The sequence below is a fragment of the Balaenoptera physalus genome (assembly GCF_965194825.1).
Source record: "Balaenoptera physalus genome assembly, chromosome: 8".
NCBI classification, from domain to species: Eukaryota; Metazoa; Chordata; class Mammalia; order Artiodactyla; family Balaenopteridae; genus Balaenoptera; species Balaenoptera physalus.
Window position 1 is genome coordinate 45,017,442 of NC_138887.1, and position 22,105 is coordinate 45,039,546.

The window sequence follows — 22,105 nt, forward strand, 5'->3', positions numbered from 1 at the left end:
AATAAGATGATCTGAATTTTATTCCAGAATAAATCCTGTTTTGGTAATAAGATGATCTGAATTTTATTTAACTACCACAGTTTTCTTTTTCTCTGACTTTTGACAAATTATTCAACAGAATAGGCTGAATATAAATACAATCCAGTTATTATATACTTCCTATGGGGGTAACTATTTGTATCTTCTTTTTTTCAGTCAGCCAACGGAAAAGTAAGATATAAAAGAGCTTTAGTTAGTGGGTAAGAAAGTACACACAAATACAAAATGCCTTATCATATGAAGATTCATTATTATATTGATGTGATTAAACAACGAGATAAATATCATTTGAAACAGAAGTACAACTTTGATATGGCATGAATGGCTAGCTGTTATTTCTACCTACTGACACATAGTTCACATTGTTTCTCTGAGAGTAGTGATAATGATAATAATAATAAAATAATGGCCTTGTACATTATTGTCACATATTTTCCTTAAGAGGAAATAGTAACTACTGCATAAAAAAAGAAAAAATCTGCCACATCTAAGTTAAATAAGTCTTACACTCAGAGTACAGTTTCATTTGCTTTGGCTAGTTTATGTTGCCACATCAGAGATCCTAGATGTCACAGTAAACATTCTGTGATATGTAGGGTGTTCCTTGAGGGGAATGCTGACCAGATGACAGCCCTGTGGAAGATTCATTTATCATACACATTTTTTGGCTCCCATGGACAGAGTTAGGTAAGGGAGAACATCACAGTGGCTTGTCTGCAAGATCAGAGATACAGTCTTGAGAAATACAAGAAGAAAAAATTATGATGGTATAAGGTACATAAGGTCAAGCATGTTTTTAAATCTTGGCTTCTTAAGGAACAGGATCAATTCATCAAACTGAAGGTTCATTACCAACTAATGAGCATTCTTGTTTTTTAGGTTCTTGAAAAAAGCACTCCCCAAAGACTAACTAGGATGCGTATATTCTTTGTCAAAAACTATAACAAAAATGTTGTGACTTTTTACTTTAAACTTGAAATAATGGTATCTCCCCACTTACATTTAATTCAGAGATTTCAGGGAATACAAAAAGGTCTTGGAATTGTATCTGTTTTTGTACTATACATTCACTCTGTGATCACTAGAATTTGCAATTTGACAAATCAGTAAACTTTCAAAAAAATAAAAGTGCGTATGTAGTAGCGGGACTAACATATGCACACCTGTTATCTTATTTTGTTAAGACCTAAAGATGAAAAAAAAATACCATATACAATTTGCTGACATTTTACCTAGAATAAAATATACTTTGGGTAATACTTTAGAAAATAGTGTTACTATAAACCACACTTTAAAATAATAATATTTTAATATACTCAGCCACCATCAGTCATATTAATGAGCATTCAGTGTGTTTCCAATAATTATGCTATTGAAAACTGTGCTGAAATGAACATCAAACATATAATCTGTGGTACTTTTTTGCCCGTGTGTGTAAAATAAATTCCTAGCTGGGTACTGTTGGCCCAGACTAGCATTATTTTTAAGAGCACATAAAGCAATAAACTACAAACAGCAGGATGTAGTTGGATATTTAAGCATATCTGGGTGGCAGAAATTGGTCAAGTTGGAGTAAAAGCAAAATTATACAGAATCACTGGGATGTGCTGTGGGCTGTATATAATCTACACTGTTACAAAAACATGTATTTATACATTATTTGTAAAACAGTAATTACGAGTATATACATATTTATAAATAAGGGAAGAAGGGAAGAATGTACAAAGGGTAGAGTAGTAAAGAAAGCAAACTTTTCATGCTTTTTGACAAAGATGAAGAGAAAGGATATAAACAATTTATCAGAATTTTTTAAAGCTCTGAAACCGAGGGTTATCATCAGTTAAATCCATGAAACCTGTAACCTGCCTTCATTAATCAAGCTTGCTTTAATTGTTACTATAAAAACGTGTGTGTCCTCCAAGCCTCCGGTAACCTAAACAGGATGTTTGCCCAAGTTGTTTAGAAACTTGGGAGTCAGCTATGTTCAGTTTGAGCTCTAGCCGGTTAAGACTGGTTAGGACCACTGACCCTCCCTCTGGGCATGTGGGAGTGTCCAGTGACCTTTTGACATCAGAGGCCAAAAACTCCACCCTCAGGGCAGGCATCCCAGGAAGAAGCTTGTAGCTTAGTTGCATCTGCGCAGAACGATGATTACCTCACCTTTTTCTTATCTCCAATTAACCTTCCCCAGGCTCCCCACGCCTCAGCTTTCTCCCATGAGTATCCTCAGTCCCTCGCCTTTGGGGAGGGGAATTTGAGACTTGTTTTCCCCATCTCCCCGCTTGACTGCTTTGTGAATAAACCCGTTCCCTGCTGCACATCTTGGCATCTCCACGTTTGGCTTGCTGTGCATCAGACAAAACTAGTTTGGTAAGACTCCACATTTCCGGATTTCAGAACATTCTGTTTTATCCTCCTTCAAAATTTAGCTGTATGAAAAACTCTAAAACATTTAGATTGTAATATTCCTACCACAGACCATGTTCTCTATATGTTTTCTCTTTAAACTACAAGAGAAGGTATTCGTGTGAGATATTCATTGTGTGAAAAGCAAGGCTTCATCTTAATTTGATGTGCCTCTCACCTTTTTGAAGTGGGTGCATAGCGAGAGCATGCATTTCCATCCCAGGCACAGTAGGGGTCTCTGGCAAGACAACAGTCTGCACAAGCTTTCCCATAAGTGTCACATCTGTGCAAGGAGAGCTGAGCCAGTCCATCCCGGGAACCAATGTACAACTGTTGCTGCAAATCAGGCAAAACAAATGCATTAGAAGCATCTTTCAGACGAGTCTTAAGAACTTCCCTTTCTTGAATACCACATCACAGACCTAAATCTGTCTCCTCAGGTGCCCTGCCCGTTATAAACACTTGCACAGAAACATAAGGAAGAGTAAGATAAGTCAGTCTTCTGTCCCTGGTTGGATGGTGGTTTGAAGATGATGACACAGAGTTGGACAGCATTCTAGAGAGCTAGAGTAACCTTGGCAGTAATTTAAGAAGGTCAAAAACCAGCTGCTAGACTGAGGAATTAAGATGTCAGATTCTTTGTTAGTAGTTGAAAATACACTCTGGTAGATTATATCAAGCACAGATGCTATAGGCAACACTGATGGTCTTCTCCTGCCATGGCTTCTTATATAAGAGTTGACTGAAAAGAGGTGTACAAAAAACTTTCCTGTGGTTTTAACTAACCATTTCATTTGTTAATGAAGTACGGATCCCTGAAGGAAGTTGAGTGATAAGTGAGAGAGAAAGTATTTGGTATCACCGTGAAGAAAGTATTTAGGAGGTTTGTGGGCTGCTGTATCACACGTGAAAGCCTGCAGGATACTGACAAAGTCAGCAAATACAATCACATTTTGAAAGTAATGCCCTGCTCCCTACATGTATTCACTTGAGGGTATGTGGTGGAGGCAGAGGGAGCGATGATAACAAGTGAATAAGCCATAGTCTGTGCCTTCAAGTAACTTACGGTCAAGTCTCGTGGACATGCCAAACTTTAAATGGAGGAAAAAAAATCTGAGAAATAGATATTGGCACAAATAACATACATGAACTCCACCTATAGAAATCTGTCTTATACCCCTACCACCCACTTAAGACCTCCTGGAGGCTAAATGTGGACTTTGTTTACTATTTTACTATATAATTCTCCATAGCGTTTGATACCAGTAAGACTAAAGCCTCCTTGAAAGTCTCTTCCCTTTCTCCTGTTCTCCCTCTTTATTTCTGCCTAAGACTTCTGTTTCCTTGGATGATTCCGTTCTTTGCATTGAACACTGGGTTTCCCTCTTTGCGATTCTCATCTTTACTCTTCTTCCTGTACAAAGACTCAGAGTGATTTTGAAGACAACATAAACACGCACACACTGATGCCCCTAAATCTAGTCTTCCTACCCTACCTTGACCAAGAGACACCATCCCAGTCACCCACATCACGAATCTGGGAGTTGTCTTTGAATCTTCTTTCACCCTCACTCGGTCTGCCACCTTATCTCTCCGTTCTCTTACACAGCACTCTCAAATCCATTTCCTCCTCCCTCTCCACTGCCCCTGCCTTTGTCTCAGTCCTTATCATCTCCTTCCTGGATGACCTGTAAGTGTCCTTACTGTTTCCACTGGCTTCACCCTTGTTTTCCGGCAACCCTCACCTCCACCCCAGGACTCAACCCCTCTTCCACACTGCCACACCAGGCTGCTCTCTCTAAGAGGCAAATCTTATCATGACACCCTCCTGCTTAAAATCTTTAAAGGTTTTCATTGTCTTGGATAAACTTGTTAAACTTCTCAGGAGGGCATCCATGCAAGGATGTGTCTACTCTTCTTCTGTCTTACCTCCCCAGATTCCTTTCTAGCCTCCTTGCCCCTTGAGTGCAGGTATGCTCTCTGCTCCAGTTGTACACAAACTTACTAGAGTGAGTTCTAGTCTTTCACTCTTCACGCCTTTTCAAATGGTCCCCTCTTCTACTCGGCATATGCTTCCCCATCCCATCCTTCTTTTATTTATCTGGTTGCCTGCAGCATCCTTCATGGCTCGAGCTGCCTGTCTCTCCCTGCTCCCCTGGCTCCCTTGTACACCAGCTCCTCTCCTGTCCGTCTCCCTAGAACATGGCTCCATTATTGCTCTACTTTGTTAGCATGCTCCAGGTGACTGTTGGGCTGTTTGCCACTGCAGTCCGTAGTGTAACTCCTAGACTCGCTGATTAAAAACCATCTTTAATGTTTAGGGCTAGTATTCTACATGAATTACTTTACAGCCTTGACAGAATGACATTCTCATGAGACTAGGAAAGTGAGCTCAATTTTCAAGAGCCAAAGGAAGGGGAGAATGTATTATTCAATTAATGAAATTGGGTCCCCTGTCTCCTAAGGCAAGGCTGAAACAATGCCCTATAATCAGTTATAAAAGAAACAAATAATCTAAAGCTTTTTACGCTATTTATAATTTAACTTCCAGTTTCAATGGATTTTCCCTAAAATAAACTTTGATTCAAACAATCTTTCTTTTGGGGCTAATTTTTTACATAAAAATTAGAAAGTACCTGCTTCAGAGACAACTCCATGTTCAAGATGATTGATGAATGCTGAAAATAGAATTTAACTATTAATAAAGATAATCATGAACAATCTTTTAGAGTAGCCAATATTTTGTTTTATCTTTTACCAAGGATAATTGGAGTAAACTTCAAGGCTCTGTTACATAGAAGAGAAAAAGATCTTAAGTTTGCTATTTCCTTCCCATGTGTAGTGATTCAACCTTAATAAAAATTATCAAAACAGTTATTTTTAAATCTTATTAAAGAAAAATTACCTAAATGTATGAGGAGACACTCTGCATTGAAAATTGGTCCCGGTTACCCACAAGGTTTCTCCCTCTTCTGTCTCTGCTTATCTTAACTGCTTCCATATAATTCAAACTAGTGTTGACAAGAACATCTCCATAATTATTTATTGCCTCTTTCTGCTCTTACTTAGATCAGTAGTTCAAAAACTTGTTCAAGTAGTAAAATTCTAAAAAGTTATAGTGCTTCTTGTGGATGAGCATATTCTTTATAAAACACTGCAAGATACGATGCACATGGTTTCACGACATGAAAGTTTTATTTGTAGAAAACATGCCTCTATGCGTGCAATACAAAATTTAAAACATGAACACAAAAGCTACCAAACTAAAAAGGATGGAATGTTTAAACATTTTTTTAATCTATCGTCTATGTCTCTCTCTATATATATATGACTATTCATTTCTCACCAGCCAATATTTACTAAGCAATAAACACAAGCAGATATTAAAACTTTAAGAAAATATATGAAAAAAATGAAAAGAAATGTTAAATGAGAAAGTTCTATCCAATAACTTTTTCTATGAATTAAGCGAACAGGGTCATTATTTAATCTTAACAGTGGAATCCAAACAATTCCTCTTGGTCAGTAATAACCGCTGAGTAGACTTAGTCTAATGTGCCTCTGTGTATTATGGGGGCTTTATTTTTGCCCTCTGGGTTCACACTTATATTTGACATTGGCTTTTCCCTCAGGAACTACCCACGACTTTGTTTCTGGTAGATTCCAGAGAGCAGGTCTTGTTCTTGTTAACTCCTGGACCACTATTATCATCACAATGTAAACAGGATCCTGCGGAACCCAGCCTGTTAATTAACTTGAGCCCCTCAAAGCAGAGAGCTCTACTCTCTTTTAAGGCAATAGAAGTTTACATGGAAACAGTCTATTTTAATAAACTGTCTCAACAAAAATGGTATAAAAGACAGCATATTTTTTAAAAGCTCTTCTAAGAAATGCAATTTTATTTCTAATTTCATTTTAGAAAATAACTCTAAATTGAATTTCATTGAAGATCTACAAAGAATGCCACAATTCAAATTTACTACTGTTAAAAGTCTAAGGACATTCCCCAAATCTGGAGAACTATTATTTTAGATCTACTAACTCTTTTGGTGGTTGAGGGGAATTTAGCACACATAAAGACTTACTATCAAGCAACTTTAAAAAAAAAATTCCTTACAGAAATGCAGGAACACATGATTTATACACTCTTCCAGTTTCCTTAAATTCAACTGAAGAAAAATTGAAAAGTAAAATTTATAAAGTAGAAAAGCATCTGGATAGTAAAAGAGACCCTAGGCTTTCATCTACCATGGCGATTTGTCTGAACATATGCTTAGAGAACTCAGTCATGAGGGGCAACCCAGGAGCCCCAAGTTCAGTGATATTTCTGCAGGGGAAAATGAGTCCCATTCTTAGTTGCTTTTAAAACTTTTTCCTTCACTTAAGGAAAAGAAAAATAAAGAAGCTAATTGCAAAGACTTCTTCAGAAAGAGTGGTGACGTACTGATACGAACATGTCCTATATAAGAACTGCTCAAGTTCGCCATCGCTTCTCCCGGAACTCTGGCCTAAGTCTTACCTTGAATATGTGTAACTCCTCCAGTACTACCTCTTCCATTTTCCACTTCTCCTTTGAAATGCTGACAACTTTTAGGACTGTTCCAATGTCTGAAAAAATACATTACCCATGATCCTGTTGTTTCTACTTCAATGTTTAGTTAAGCATTTTCCTAGCAACCTTCACATGGCTCCCCTCATTTTTTTTTCAATGCCTTTCAAGCAATCAGGTTAAACAAAGGATGCGAGAAGTGAAGCTTAATGTATATGATTCTCCCCTTTTGAAATACTATAGCTTTCGGCTCATAAAACACATTTATAAAGAAAATATTAAAAGACACACATTCAGAGTGTATTCCTAACACAGGGAATAGAGATGTCTCCTTTAAAAATTAGTTGAAAGGGTAACAAAAGAGGAACAACATTTTTGGAACTTAATTTAAAAGGTTAAAATATATTAACAAATTTTCTCTCTCAACGTAAGAAATATTTATTCAGTACTTATCCAGTTCACCATGAAAGATAAATATATATATTTTTAATAATCTTAACAAATGGAAGAGAAATCATTGAATCTATCTACATAGGGGAAGTAGTAGCTCACTCATAAAATGTATTTTACTTACAGAAATATAATTAATGGGCTAGAAAATAAAATTTTGTCTAAAATTATTTTAGTTCAATTTAAAAGAACTAAACTATTATCACAAGATTAATCATATATTGCAGTCCACAAGGTGGCATGTTATTACAGAAAGACGATCAAAAGAACATTTTAGAAAAAAATCCCATTTGGAAATTAATGGAGAGACTGACTTACACATAAAAATAAATTTAAAATAGTTGGTTTTAAACTTCTGAGCACAGAGGTTGAAGTAGGTTAACATGTATGGTAATATCCTATTTGTACAAAATAGTCTGGATTATTTGTTTTTAAATGACTCTAGGATCTTTGAAAAATATTAAATATATATTTTCTGAATGTCATAATTGAAAATCAATCTATCTTAGTATCCTCATAATTTTCTAAGTAAAAGTTAGGTAGTACCACCTAGTGGCTAAATGGCTTTTCTGACCCTGAAATGTTGAAGAACTAGAAATGAGCTTTGGGTGGGCAGTGCAATTAAGGGGCAAGCTCATTAGAATTAATGACAAACTAATTATTTCATGTTTTGACACTTCAGTAGTAATCTCTGTAGTCTTGAAAGTATTACTTTTTTTCCCTGGGCCTTGGTACTGCCATCTGCAACATAATCAGGTTTGACAACTGGTGTTCTTGAAAGTCCTCTGAGTCTGTCACACAGACGCTTCCTAATAAACCTAACTTTTGTAAAACCAATATATTTTAAAAAATAAAATTATTCTAAAATTGTTTTATAGTCCTAAAAACATTTCAATAAAAATGTCCATTTCTTAAAAACTCATCAAATTTCTGTTTTTTAATGCAATACGTGATCCATCAAATTACATAACATTATCTAGGATGCAGTGCTTTTGTTTTAATGATACATGTTATCTTTAATGCCAATACAATTCACAGGACATTATTAGATATTACTTTTTTTTTTTTGAGATGCACCAAATAAGCAATATTTCTTTCCCGTGAAAAAAAAGGTAATCATTTTATAATTACTGAGTTGGCAGTCAAAAAAAATAAATAAAATGGGCTCTAATAATGAAAAGTGATACTTAATCCACAAAATTCAAGGACAGGAAAAATAATCACCAAGTAGTTTCTACTTTAAGTTCTTTACAAATTAATGATTAACTTTTTTGAAACCACCATAAGCCAGCTAAGTCAGTGATTCTCAAAACTGGGTGAAGGGATCCTTTGGGGTAAGATTATCAAATATCTCTGTAGAGAGAGGGAAATGTGAAGTTTGAAAATAGAGAAGCTTTGCTTTACCTACTTGTTTTAGTCCATAGTCATTCAACAAATATGTATTGAGCACCTCATCTGTAGCGGGCACATTGCAGCCGTAATATAGTAGTATATTTTGAAATCTCACATAACACTAATGGAGGCTGGGAGATATGTATGATCGTCGATCAAAAGCACATGTTATGCAAGTTAAAAAAAACACTGACTGGGTATTAGCTAATAGTTACGCATTTTGATTTTGGCCGGTAAACTTTTCTGAAGTTTTTGTTTTGTTTGTCTAATAATGAAAAATTCATTTGAAAGAAGGCATAACCTGGCTCTAGCATACCTGTTCCAAGAAACATCACATCGTACTGGCCATCTTCTGCGACAACGTGATCCACCACAATCTGTGTCAGTCTGTAATCCACATTGATGCGCTTGAATGTTGGTCCTCCCACAACTGGATATACTGATTTATACATCACAGGGTGCCGCTTTATGAAACTGATGACATCATCTGGAAAATCTCGGGTGGATTTAATCAGTGGGTCATAGGTTTTGCTTGGACACTGAAAAGAAGTGAGGAGGGGAGTAAAGGCATTGTTCACACATCTGAGAAATTTTCACGTCTAATAAAGTTTTTAAGGCTTATCATTGATAATATTAAAGGAGTGGTCAACAGGATCAATATGAAATCACATGTATTGACAGATGTAAATAAATGCGGCTTACCTGGAGTGTATATAAATCCAGTTTTTGCTTTCAAAAATATTCTTAATTATTACAATGAAATATTATTCAGCCACACAAAAAATGAAATCTTACTATTTGCAACATGGATGGACCTTGAGGGCATTATGCTAAGTGAAGTAAGTCAGACAGAGAAAGACAAATACTGTATGATCTCACTTACGTGTGGAATCAAACAAAAGAGCTCAAAGATACAGAGAACAGATTGGTGGTTGCCAGATGTAGAGGGTGCAGGATGGGCAAAATGGGTCAGAGGGTACAAACTTCCAGTTATAAATCCTGAGGATGTAATGTACAGTATGGTGGCTATAGTTACTAACACTGTATTGTGTATTTGAAAGTTGCTAAGAGTAGATCTTAAAAGTTCTCATCACAAGAAAAAAAAATTGTAATTCTGTATGGTGACTGATGTTAACTGGACTTATTGTGATCATTTTTCAATATATACAAATAGCGAATTATGTTGTACACCTGAAACTAATGTTGTATGTCATTGATACCTCAATAAAACATTAATTGTGCACATATTTTAAATCTTTTATCAATGTCCAGTTGGGCTCTTGCTTTTGAAATACTTTTCAGTTGTATAGCACAAGTAAAAATTGAGAATTCCAATCCATATCTTTTCTTCCAAGAAGTATGACTTCAGAAAACCAAATACAAAACCCCCCCATGCTAGATATTTCTATTGTCTTTTGAACTATTCTCTTCTTGAATTAGCCTCAGATCTCAAAAGACAACTGCCTTTGCTTGTTGGCAGATGGAATGGCTAATGATCATCAAAGAGAACCTTATGAAACAAATTATCATGCTTATTAAAGCTTCTCAATGTTTCTCCAAAAAGATTTCTAAATTATATCCATTTACCTGTATTTTCTAAAGTTTCCAAAGTGAGCTCTTTTCTTACAAAGGTACATGAAATTTGAGTTGAAATAATTAAGAAAGTGATCTATAAACATTATTATTTTCAATTTCCTTTAATTAATGTAAAATTTCAGTTTTAAATTAAAACCATGATTGTTAATAAAATGGAACAAATCAACATGTCATAAAGTTACTTGTAAAAGAGCTTTAATAGTTTGATATCATAATTATCTAGTTTTTCATAACTGGCGTGAAAATTTACTGTGAGCAAGTCAACAACTCTTCCCCTAAAGGATCTGTGGGGAAACCCTCAGGGAATTTTTCACTTCTGTCTTAAAATCGCTTCTTGTGCGCCTTTTGACATCCACTAATTCAATAGTTAGCATACCCTGCCCCCTGGTGGTAAAAGTAAAAAATTCACACTGGTATGAATTCAATGTGCCTCTATCCAAAAACATGAAAAGGGAAGTACTTCATAAATCCCTTCAAAATATTACTTCAAATATCTCCCTTCCCACGTACTAAATCTATTTTATGATTTTATTATATTGTAATTTAGTAAGTTATCTCAGAGAGAACAATGCTGTTACCACATTTGAATTCTTAACTGGCTAATACATTCTTTTGGAATGGAAAAGTTTAGCTGTATGATGCAGGCATAGAAAAGAAAATGAGTAATATTAAGGAAAGTTTATAAGAAAGTGCTGCTTTCTCCCTGTTTTAGTTTTTAGACAAGTTGAAACATAATCTCCACTGAACTGAGCCACTTATACCCAACACTAATTAGAATCTTGTCAAGGCTCGAAATTGTACTTCTCAAAGCATTCACGAGCGTCATTCTTAAGGAACTAAAGATACTGGAGTTAGTCACAATAAATGACCCTGACCTCAAATTTACAGCAATAAAATCATAATAGCTCACTAAATTACAAGAAATAGCAAAGAAGTTGTACTTTTAAAAAGAATCTGTTAATACTTTTCTATAAATAGCTTGAGAATATATTTATCTTTCATAAGAATCTTGCATGTGAAAAGAAACTGATCTTTTCTTGATCAGTTTTATTGACTTGTCCCAGGTCTGCACCAAAAAGGTTAGAAATGTCCTAGAATGTTAGCCATTTGGTACTTACTGATCATATTCCTAGCTGGATGTTGGTCTAAAGATCTAAGTCTGTATCTTCATTGTTTCTAGCACTTTGCTTTCAGCCAAGTGAAATCTGTCAACTCGGTAATGCAAGGAACCCTATATTAAGTAGATTAAGCTGTAACTCAAAATGGATACGGAGCTCAAATGGTACAAAGCTCTTGCCCAATTACAGGCTGCGTGTTTGAGACTCAGTCAAAGGCCATTCATAGTGGGCTTATAGCTTATAATGCCTGTGGTACTATCTGGTGGGCCTATTATTAAAATCAAAGCAAATGCAAGATTTCTGCCTGCATTACATTTTTGAAACAGCCCTCGAACTTAAGAAAAACATCTCTTTTGACTTTGTAGCTATAATCATGCAGTAGCCAATATTTCAAAGGAAATAACATCGTGCCATTCAAGTCAGTTTTTTATATCAAATTTTCAAACCATAAGAAATTTTAATGTGAGAAAGGATAGGCGAATGAAGCTAGGAACATTCATCAAAGAAACAAACATGATAATTTTCCTCATTGTTCACCTCTGACAAAGAAGTTTAAGTGTAATAAAATCTAACAAAAAAAGAAGAGAAGGGAAACCTGGCTTCTATTGACTATTATAAAATGATCTTTGAAAATGTTTTTTTTTTCATATGGCAGCTTTTCCTCGTGGCATGCTGCCAGTGTTTGGATAAGATCTTTATCCTCTAGGTTGCTGTGTGTGATCTCTCTGGTCCGCGTCTCCACTCTGCTTTCACAAATGAAAGTGATTTGGTAGAGATACTCCCTGAGGTTTAAGATAGTACAGTTTGAACCAAATATTAAAAACCAGTGGAATTTTTCCTTTGATATCATAGCTGCATCTCACACAGATCTAAAAATAACTTGGGATGCCAAGTATCTTATGCAGGTAAATGGAAAGTAGGAGAGAAAAATTACATAAAGGAAAAAGAGAAAGCGTGGGGAAATGCTACATCTAAATAACCATATTCAATTATTTTCCTTACACAAATCCTAGAAAACTTTCCTATTGCAGCTATACATCACAGGTATTAAAAATCTAATGAATTTTTCTCTGTATGTATGTACTTTAAGTTCCACCTGCTGAGTCAGTCCATCTGGATATACTGTAGAGGGCAATTTATTTCTGCTTCCAGCTTTCTAACATTTGTCTGACTTCCATCACTTTATCTCCTGTGACTGTAAGAAATAAATCAGGGAACTTACCTGTGTCTCCACCTACTGTTTCAAAAAACTCTAAGACAGTTTAAAATATGAAGGAGAAAAAAAAAAGAGCAAGCTATTACCAAAACTCTAAAATGTCCGTATCTTGCTGGAAACAATACCAGCACAAGAGCAGAAGAGAAAAGGACCTGCCTAGGCAGCTCTGAGATGAAACGGTAAACCCAGCGGCAATAAGCCCTGGTTGCATGCCTATCTCCCAGGGCTGGCTGCCACCCTGACTAGGTGTGATCATGTTATGCTTGGCACGTCTGCGTGTTTGCAGAGAGCCTTCAGTCGTGCAGTGGGAAGCAATGGATAAGAGGAGAAAAATGGGTTTTATCCAATGAGAGAACTTTGCCCCTTGGCAAGGCCCCAGACAGCTGTTACAAGTTTTCTCCCCCTGCTGCTTCGGGCTATTCTCTACAGGTTGCAGTTTCATTTTAAACAAATCAGAGGGATGATCAGTGCGAGGGAAGACATGGCATGAGGAACAACTGAACCAGGCTTTCATTTTTAGCAAAATGGGAAAAATAAGCTAAATGTGTAAAGAAGTCTCATTTTTATTTATAAAGTAAAACATGCAAATTTAATAGGTGCCATCCTATCCCCCTACTTATTCCTCTAAGAGTCAGTTTATAACATATATGGGCAAAGAAAGATGCTATATTCAATATGAGATAGAAGGGCCGGAGATATAAATATACAGGTAAATCTATCTTTTTTTGAAGCTTCTCTTTTTTTTAGAAGAATTTCTATACCAGAAAAATGAAAACATGATTGAATTGGAGTAAGTAGCCTGGGATTTGGAGAACCTCATTTTAAAAGCAAATGCTGGCCCTATGGAAAAGAAAGCTGAAAGCCAGTTGAAGAGATTGATTTGTTATTTGAATCAGCTGCCTTTCACCATTTCGGAGAAACACAGCCTATATACAGTTAAAGGAAAATGGTAGAGATGTTTTGTCATACACCCTTAGGAACTTGGAGTCAGGAGGCCCAGATTCTAGTCTTGCCTCTGCTTCTCCTTTCTAGAATGAAAAAGAAAAACCTAGAAGGGTTAGAATTAAAGATATCCTATCCAATAAGTGGAAAGCCATGCAGTGAACAGATGTTAGGGGGGAAAAAAACCCGTGAATTTAATATGATAGAGAGGCATCTATGAGCTAGTAATATGTAAAATGAGATTTTCCCAAAGATTTCCATATACTTTAAATTAATTAGGAACTTTAGTTGAAACAAAAGAAACACCAATGAAATTTTAGACATATTCTTCAGATGCATAAATAAGAAGACAGTGTGACACTGTGAGGGAATTCTTCCATTATTTTTTTCCATCCCATTTGGATCTCTCACAGTCTAACACTATACAAATCAAAAGGAAGTTTAGGATACGACTTTTGGACTCTCTTTCTTTTTGCACCCTTATCTTTGAATCAATCTTAAAACGTCTTTTTTTCTAGAAATATAATCAAGAAAATCCTTACTTAATGGGGCCAGTCTAGGTTACAACTCAGATCTAATTTAGGGGATTCATGAAGACATACAATTCTAAGAATCATCAGCTCTATAAAAAGTGTGTTACAGGAATATGTCATTGCTCAAGCCAAATATTTTAGGTAGATCAGGAAGAGAAAACAGGGTGTCCGAAGAGTTTTGGAACTCATGAATTTCATGTTTTATTTCAAACCCCTGCTGTTGAGGACCTGGGCCAAGGTAAAAGTTGGAATTTCTCAGCAGTCATTCTAGTTTGAAGTGAAGTACCATTGCATATATCCAGTCTGCTATAAGAATTGAGTTATTGTCATTATGTATTATTATCCTATGATATGATACAATATCTCCAGGATTTGCTCCTTTTTTGTAGCAAAATCATAAGTCAATCTCAATGAAGGCTGTGATGCTTAGATATGTCAGAGGAAAAAACGCTTTTCTGGAACAGGTGGATATGCCAGGACCCACAGCTGGTCCATGACAGAATTTTTGGTAGGATGAAGTTTCCAGTGGCCCTGGAAAAGAATTTTGTGATATTTTTAACTGTCTTTTCCGTGTTAGAAAGTTTAATAATTTGGTGGGAAATAAATAAGGACTGGTAGACATAACCTCATCCACATCACAGTTTGGGAGATTTTATCTCAGAGCAGAGAAGGGACCGTAAAGCCTCTATTGCAAAGAGGGGAATCTATTTACCTTTATTTTTCATTTACTCTAGAGGAAAAACCCATGTGAGGAATTGTACATGGTGGGGCTTCTTGTTTAGACGAAGACTTGAAATGTTATAGAAAGGACGAGATTTCATTACTTTACATATAATGGTAGCTGAAAAATCACTTAACATTGTTTTTGTAGTGGGTCAGTTAAATCAAGGATCTGATTAATATATGAATGTGACTTCAGAAAAAGGATTTTAATTTTTTCTAAAGATCTGAATTCCTAAAATAGAATTGGAGAGGGGAGATGTTTTTTCAGGGATTACTTGAGATTAATCAGCTCTTAGTTTTCACAGGACATTTCAGTATTTTTCTCTTTTTCTCACTAAAAGGACAAGAGCATATTATCTATACTCAGATATACATCATAGAAGGTCAATAAACATGAAGAAGGAGGCTAGCTTAGTGGTCTTGGTAGTTTATGTGACTTAACAGGAAACAAAAGAAAAGCAACAACAACAAAAACAATTAGGAAGTTCTAGCTGAAAATGAGCATATGTAGTCAATGTGTCCAGTGTCAGACAGTGTAAGAGCCAGAGCTGGGGTAAGAGATCACGTCTTTAGTATACAGTCAAGGATGCTTTTCACCATATCATGGTGTTCCTTGAACTATGGCTTTGCTTCAAATGTTTGAACCAAGGAATTCTCAGAGTCACCGTTCTCAGGTATTCTCAGAGTCACCATTTGCATCACCTCTTTCTAATACCTATACACACAAAAAGAATGTGTTTTGCTGTTGTTTAAGCTATTAATGGGAATTTTAATGTATTTATCATTCACCAGTATATACATAGTAAAAACAAGTTATGAAATTAAAAAGCGGTACCTATAACTACCTCTTTTTGCTCCCTACCAAAAAATGAAGCCTTAGTTGGGAAATTCATGTGTAAGTTTTGATCTTTAAAAGTAAAGGTGACACATTTAACAGTAAAAGCAGTAACTATTTGGGAGGAAATGGAATTTTAAAATGAATTGTTATTTTTACAAAATTAGAGGTGTAGAAATTGTTTAAAAACTATGGGAAAATGATTCAGGAGCAGTGAAACATACATTTCTTTAATGTTTTAACTTCAAAAACTGCACATTTTGGCCATTGTGAATAGTGCTGCAAATGAACATGGGAGTGCTAATCTCTCTTCAAGATCCCAATTTCAATCCATTTGGACAGATATCCAGAAGTAGGATTGCTGGATCATATGGTAATTCTACTTTTTAATTTTTTGACAACCTTTCATACCATATGTGGAAACAACCTAAATGTTCACTGACTGATGAATGGATTTTAAAAAGTGTCTATACATATAGTGGAATATTATTCAGTCTTGAAAGAAAGGAAACCCTACCACTTGTGACAACATAGTTAAACCCAGAGGACAATACACTAAGTAAAATAAGTCAGCCATGAAGGACAAAAACTGCTTAATTCCACTTATGTATATATATAAAACATAGTCAAACTCATAGAAGCAGAAAATAGAACTGTGGTTGCCAGGGCCTTGGGGGAGTGGAAAATGGGAAGTCATCAATCAGTGGGTATAAAATTTCAGTTACACTGGGTAAGTTCTAGAGAGCTGCTATACAACATTACAGCCTGTAGATAATAAGGGATAGATAGTAGATCTCACGATAAGTGTCCTTACCACAATAAATTTTTTTCAAGAAGTCCTTTCTTCTCACCTTTCTGATAAGAGAATAGTTTAAAAACTGAACCTCACTTTCAAGTAAACATGTATTAATATTTACATTTATGCATAAATCATAAAAACTCCTTATCAACACAGAATGAAACTACAGAGTAAATTTTTAATAATAAATCAAATGTCAAAAATAAAATCTTCTGCCTTTACAAATCTTCCCTAGATTTTTTTGCCTGATCTCAGTTTGGTTTCTCTATCTGACCTGTTATCACTCATTGTACGGTAGATTCTTCCATACTGCATTTCACTTGGAACTTACTACCAAGACCCAGCAGTTCAGTAAGGCCCATCTGAACGAAATATAATTTGTTCAGAGACTCTGTTTGGACACCAGAGGGCAGAAGAATCACTTGAAGTGAAGGAATTCTGTTAAGTGAATCTTGTGCATTCTTGAATTTCCAGGCTTATTAACATTGTAGAGTAGTGATATCATTGTAAGGCTAGGAGTTTAGGTTTGACTTTTTATCACAGGAAGTACAGAAGTCTGTCAAACTAAAAAAATTAAGTAGCTATGGCACACAGAAAGTTCTAATGTTTATTTACCGGAGTGATAATGTCAACAGAAGGCATTGCTGGAGGAACAACTTAGAATTCAACCTTAATAGCAACATGGATGAGAAAATGTAAGTGCAAAGGTGGTTTTTAAAATAATCTATTTAAAATTTTTAACGTAAGTGGAAAGTGGCTTTTAGAGTAAAGATCCTGACATTTCATAGAAAGCAAATTATTCAGCAATGCTTTGATTAAAGTAAGATGTGTTCCCCTGAATTACAATAAAAGAAATGACAAATGCAATAAGGCTTCAACACTTCACTATTATTTTTGTAGAGAACAGACTGATCTCTGGAGAAACAATGTAAGGTTCTGTTTGGTTGTTTGATTTTATCATTTTGAAGGCAGAATAGCATGGGGGTTAATGGCATTTGATTTGGAGTTATATGGCTCTAAATTTAATCCTAGTCTCACCACTTTAAAAACTATGAGACCATGAGCATGTGCTTACCCTCATTGGCTTTTTCTATTTATTTTTTTAAATTGAAGAATAGTTAATTTACAATGTTGTGTTTGTTTCCAGTGTAGAGCAAAGAGATTCATTTATATTAACATATATATATATATATATATATATATATATATATATATATATATATATATATATATATATTCTTTTTTCAGAATCCATTATAGGTTATTACAAGATATTGAATATAGTTCCGTATGCTATACAATAGCACCTTATTGTTTATCTATTTTATATATAGTAGTGTGTTAAACCAAACTCCTAATTTATTCCTCCCCCCTCTTTCCCTTTTGGTAACTATAAATTTGTTTTCTATGCCTGTGAGTCTATTTCTGTTTTGTAAATAAGTTCATTTGTATCATTTTTTTAGATTCCACATGCAAGTGTTATCATATGATATTTGTCTTTCTCTGATTTACTTCACTTAGGATTATAATCTCTAGGTCCATCCATGTTGCTGCAAATGGCATTATTTCATTTTTTATGGCTAAGTAATATTCCACTATACATATAACATAAATCCCACATCTTCTATATCCATTCATCTGTTGATGGACATTTAGGTTCATTGGGCTTTTTCTTATCCATAAAATTGGGATAATAATATCTACACCATTAAGTTGTCTGTAAGAATGTACGGATAACATGAGCCCTTATTACTGTGTCTGGATCATAAGATGGGTTCAATAATGGTTTTTGACTAAAATTTCTGAGCTGGAGGTTTGTAGAAAATAAGACTCATAGCTTCACTTAAACAAAAATTACTACAATTAGGCTGCTTAAAAAAAAAAACAAATGCGCAAGTATGTCAGGAGAATGTATAAAAATAAATACAGTTAATTTTAGGTAGAGCATTCAGTAGCATATTAATCAGGTAAATTTAGGGGATAGGTGAGTATTAGAGAATATCAAAGAATAAAGGAAAAAAGACTGGTCAGAAAACTTCAACATCCCTATTCACTCTGCCGTGTTTGGTGATATGATATTGAGAAAATTATTATTCTGGGCATAAGTTTCCTCCTCTGTAAAGTGAGAGTGAATTGTGCAGTGTCTCTCATCCATTCCGGTTCTTAGATTCTCAAACTTAACAAGAGTCATTACTTGATACACTATGAAATATAATTTCAATGATTAAATGACAGAGTTATTTAAATGGTAACCTTAGTTTATGAAAAGCTTATTTGTGTAGCAGATTCTCATATCAGATAGATGATATTCCTAACTTCAGCACCAGCCCTCCAAATATAAAATATAATGTGGAAAATCTGACTAATCATTGTATGCAACTAAAAGGTAAGATATCACTGAAAACATAAATAAAGAATTAAGGAAGCAAAAGGTTACAAATTTACATACGATTTTAGACATTTTCAAACGTGGTCACAGATTTCAAAGAGAGTACAAAAGTAGCTAGTTACTTCAAAATAACTGATACCCTTTAGTTACGGTAGCTTTCTCGATACTCTTGCAAACCTTTCAGGGGGAGTGGTTATCACTATTCTTACAGAGAATCAATTGGAAAAAGATGGTAAATAAAAAAAATTTTTAAATATCTCAGTAATATTATTTTACATAAATAAATTTTTTTTAACTGGCTTATCTGGTTGCTGCCCATCTAAAACCAGTGTAGACACAATCTGAGTTTAGTTCAGAACAAGAAAGAATGCCGCTTTTAACTGAAACTATAAAGCAAGATAAATAATCCCTGACAGGGCTTCCCTGGTGGCGCAGTGGTTGAGAATCCGCCTGCCAATGCAGGGTACACGGGTTCGAGCTCTGGTCTGGGAAGATCCCACATGCCGCGGAGCGACTAGGCCCGTGAGCCACAACTACTGAGCCTGCGCGACCGGAGCCTGTGCTCCGCAACAAGAGAGGTTGCGATAGTGAGAGGCCCGCGCACCGCGACGAAGAGTGGCCCCCACTTGCCGCAACTAGAGGAAGCCCTCGCACAGAAACGAAGACCCAACACAGCCATAAATAAATAAATAAACCCAAAGTTTAAAAAAAAAAAAAAAATCCCTGACAGTAACTAGGATATATTTTTCTTTCCCTAAATTCTATAAAAGAACATAATGTACCTGATCAAAGAGAGTGTTCTAACAGAGTCTTCCTAAGGGAGACTTTGTCTTTCTGTCTCAGTTACCAACAGTGGCCCGAGTATGGGCTACGGATTAAAGATTAGTTACGAGGCATAATTCTCAAAGCTTAGCTTCAGATGCGAATGTGTTTACACATTTACAAAAGCATAGGAAAATAATGATGTTTAGAAGGGATAAAAGAATAAATTTGTTAAACAGCACTTCCTTATGCCTGATGATATTTTTCCTTTTATCTAAATTATTAAAAAGAAAAAAAGTATTTTTGGTAGTTTGGATACAACTTATTCCCTAGATAATTCTGAACTCTTCAAGAAAATATCTACAGTGTAAACACTTTGTATTTTGAGTACTCCAACAGCAAAGGCTGCTCTGTTTAACATAAGGAGGTGCTTCTTTCCTCAATGATGAAAACCCTCCTCACTGACATGTATGTTTTACTATTCGGGGGTCACATATCAGAGAAGTGCCCGTGTGCTTCTGAGCAGAGTCATGTAAGGTGTGAGTTGCCTTTAGGCTCCCATGACATTCACAGGTCTCTCAGGGAGGAGCAGGGAAGTGGTGACAGCTGCCACCTCTGCAGCACATCCAGCCTACACTGCCAGATGCGATCTGGATGTATCGGCAGGTGGTCATTTTGATAATCAACTTCCTAGTATTATAAGAATCAACTGCTGTATATAGGTAGGGAAATAATTTTCTGTAATGAATGTGGGTAATTTCAGTCCCACATTCTTTCTCCTGTAACATCCAGATAATTAAAGATTTGTTTTTAATGGCCTGAATGGTCACAGTCTTTATTTTTGAGAATAAACATATGTAGAAACAACTCAGAGTATGACAGTCTCTGACATTTAACCCCAGAATCCTAGTATGGTAAAATTTCCCCAGCTAGAGAGCCCTCTGAAATTTTACCATCCTCCTCAAACAAAAAACAAAAAACAAACAAAAAAAACCTCAAACAACCTTCACATATATAATCATTACATATACTATGTATATTCAGTAAAAGATCTTCCATGGAAGGGAAAAATAGATATAATTCAACATAAAAAGTTTTTAATGTAGTGTCAAAGTACAAGGACTCAGAGCTTGGACTCTACCAACAAGATATCTGGGTTTAAAACTCAGCTGCATCACTCACTAGCTTTGTGACCATGGTCAAGTTACTGCACTTACCTGTGCCTGAGATAGCTCATCTGTAAAATGGCATTAATAATAATAGCATTTGCTTTATAGAGTCATTATAAAGATTACATTAAGATTTATAAAGCCTTTAGAAGAGTACCTACACCCTATGTTACTGTTTAAAAAAATAACAGAACAAGCAAGGACAGCTTTGATGTTCAAAGAAAATTAAAAAGTGAATATTGAAAATCATAATATTACTTGCAGAAAGTTTTTTCCACCAAAGTTGAGATTATCCCATAATCAGTTCAGAAACATCCCTGAAACATATTGAGGAATTACAAAAGGGAAAATAGACATGGTTGTAAAGTGTGGTTCCCCAATTTAATTAGGTTACGTAACAGGAAGATGAAAAGAGAATTCAGAAAGCCTGGCTACCAGCTGTTTTCTCTTCAAGAACAAACATAAGATAAAACTCAGTAGAATTAGATGGGTTACATCAATGATTTTTCTGGGATTTTGATGACTATTTTGAGCTCTTGGTAGAAATATTCATAATGAATCCTAATTTTTTAAAAGAGGCATTTTACCTTTATATTAGGCCAATTAACTAATTCTAAAATATTTAAATAAACTGTTTTAATCACATCAACAGAACAAAAGCCTTCCATTTATAATGCACATACAGATTTTAAATTGCAAAGTTTTTTTCAAAACAGATGCAGAAACTCTAAAACACATTTCTTACCTGTTTCATTTCTGCTCTAAACATGATTTATGCTATCTGAATAGAATTTTGGACTCAGAGCTTTCTATGTCTTTCCCACATCTAAAATATGCATATAATTCCAAGGTGCAACATAATAAAGAAAAGATAAATGCAGAACAAGAGAACAGATCATTTAAATGAACAACTGATATCGTCTTTTTAAGGTAGAAGTGGGGACTAGATGACTCTTAACTACATGCAGAGCTGTATGTGATGAATAAATACTTACTAGCATTTCCTTCTAAGTTGGAATATTTGTCATTCTAGATACTAACTCATTTTGACGATTCTATAGACACGTTGAGGATAAACACTATATTCTCAGAATAGTCTGTCTGCTGCTCCTTACGATATAGCCCATCGTTTCCTGTAGTATTTAAAATTCTTACTCAAACGAAAAATGTTAAGTTCCAGTGAAGGT

At 35.2% G+C, this 22,105-nt stretch overlaps 1 protein-coding gene and 1 long non-coding RNA gene across 4 annotated transcripts in view; one reads left to right on the top strand and one right to left on the bottom strand.

Annotated features, from left to right (window-relative positions):
* Positions 1 to 22,105, top strand: part of LOC309665804 — a 159,703-nt gene that overhangs the window by 108,464 nt on the left and 29,134 nt on the right. The gene's annotated exons all lie outside the window — the stretch shown is intronic.
* The window catches only part of SEMA3D (semaphorin 3D), a 207,468-nt gene that overhangs the window by 20,190 nt on the left and 165,173 nt on the right, over positions 1 to 22,105 (bottom strand). For all 3 annotated transcript variants that reach the window (XM_082472481.1, XM_082472480.1, XM_082472479.1), the window contains 4 exons: positions 9,153 to 9,375; positions 6,965 to 7,053; positions 5,082 to 5,123; positions 2,624 to 2,781 (listed from right to left, as the gene is read on the bottom strand). In XM_082472481.1, coding sequence (XP_082328607.1) covers positions 2,624 to 2,781; positions 5,082 to 5,123; positions 6,965 to 7,053; positions 9,153 to 9,375 — 512 coding nt within the window. The remainder of the gene's footprint in view (positions 1 to 2,623; positions 2,782 to 5,081; positions 5,124 to 6,964; positions 7,054 to 9,152; positions 9,376 to 22,105) is intronic.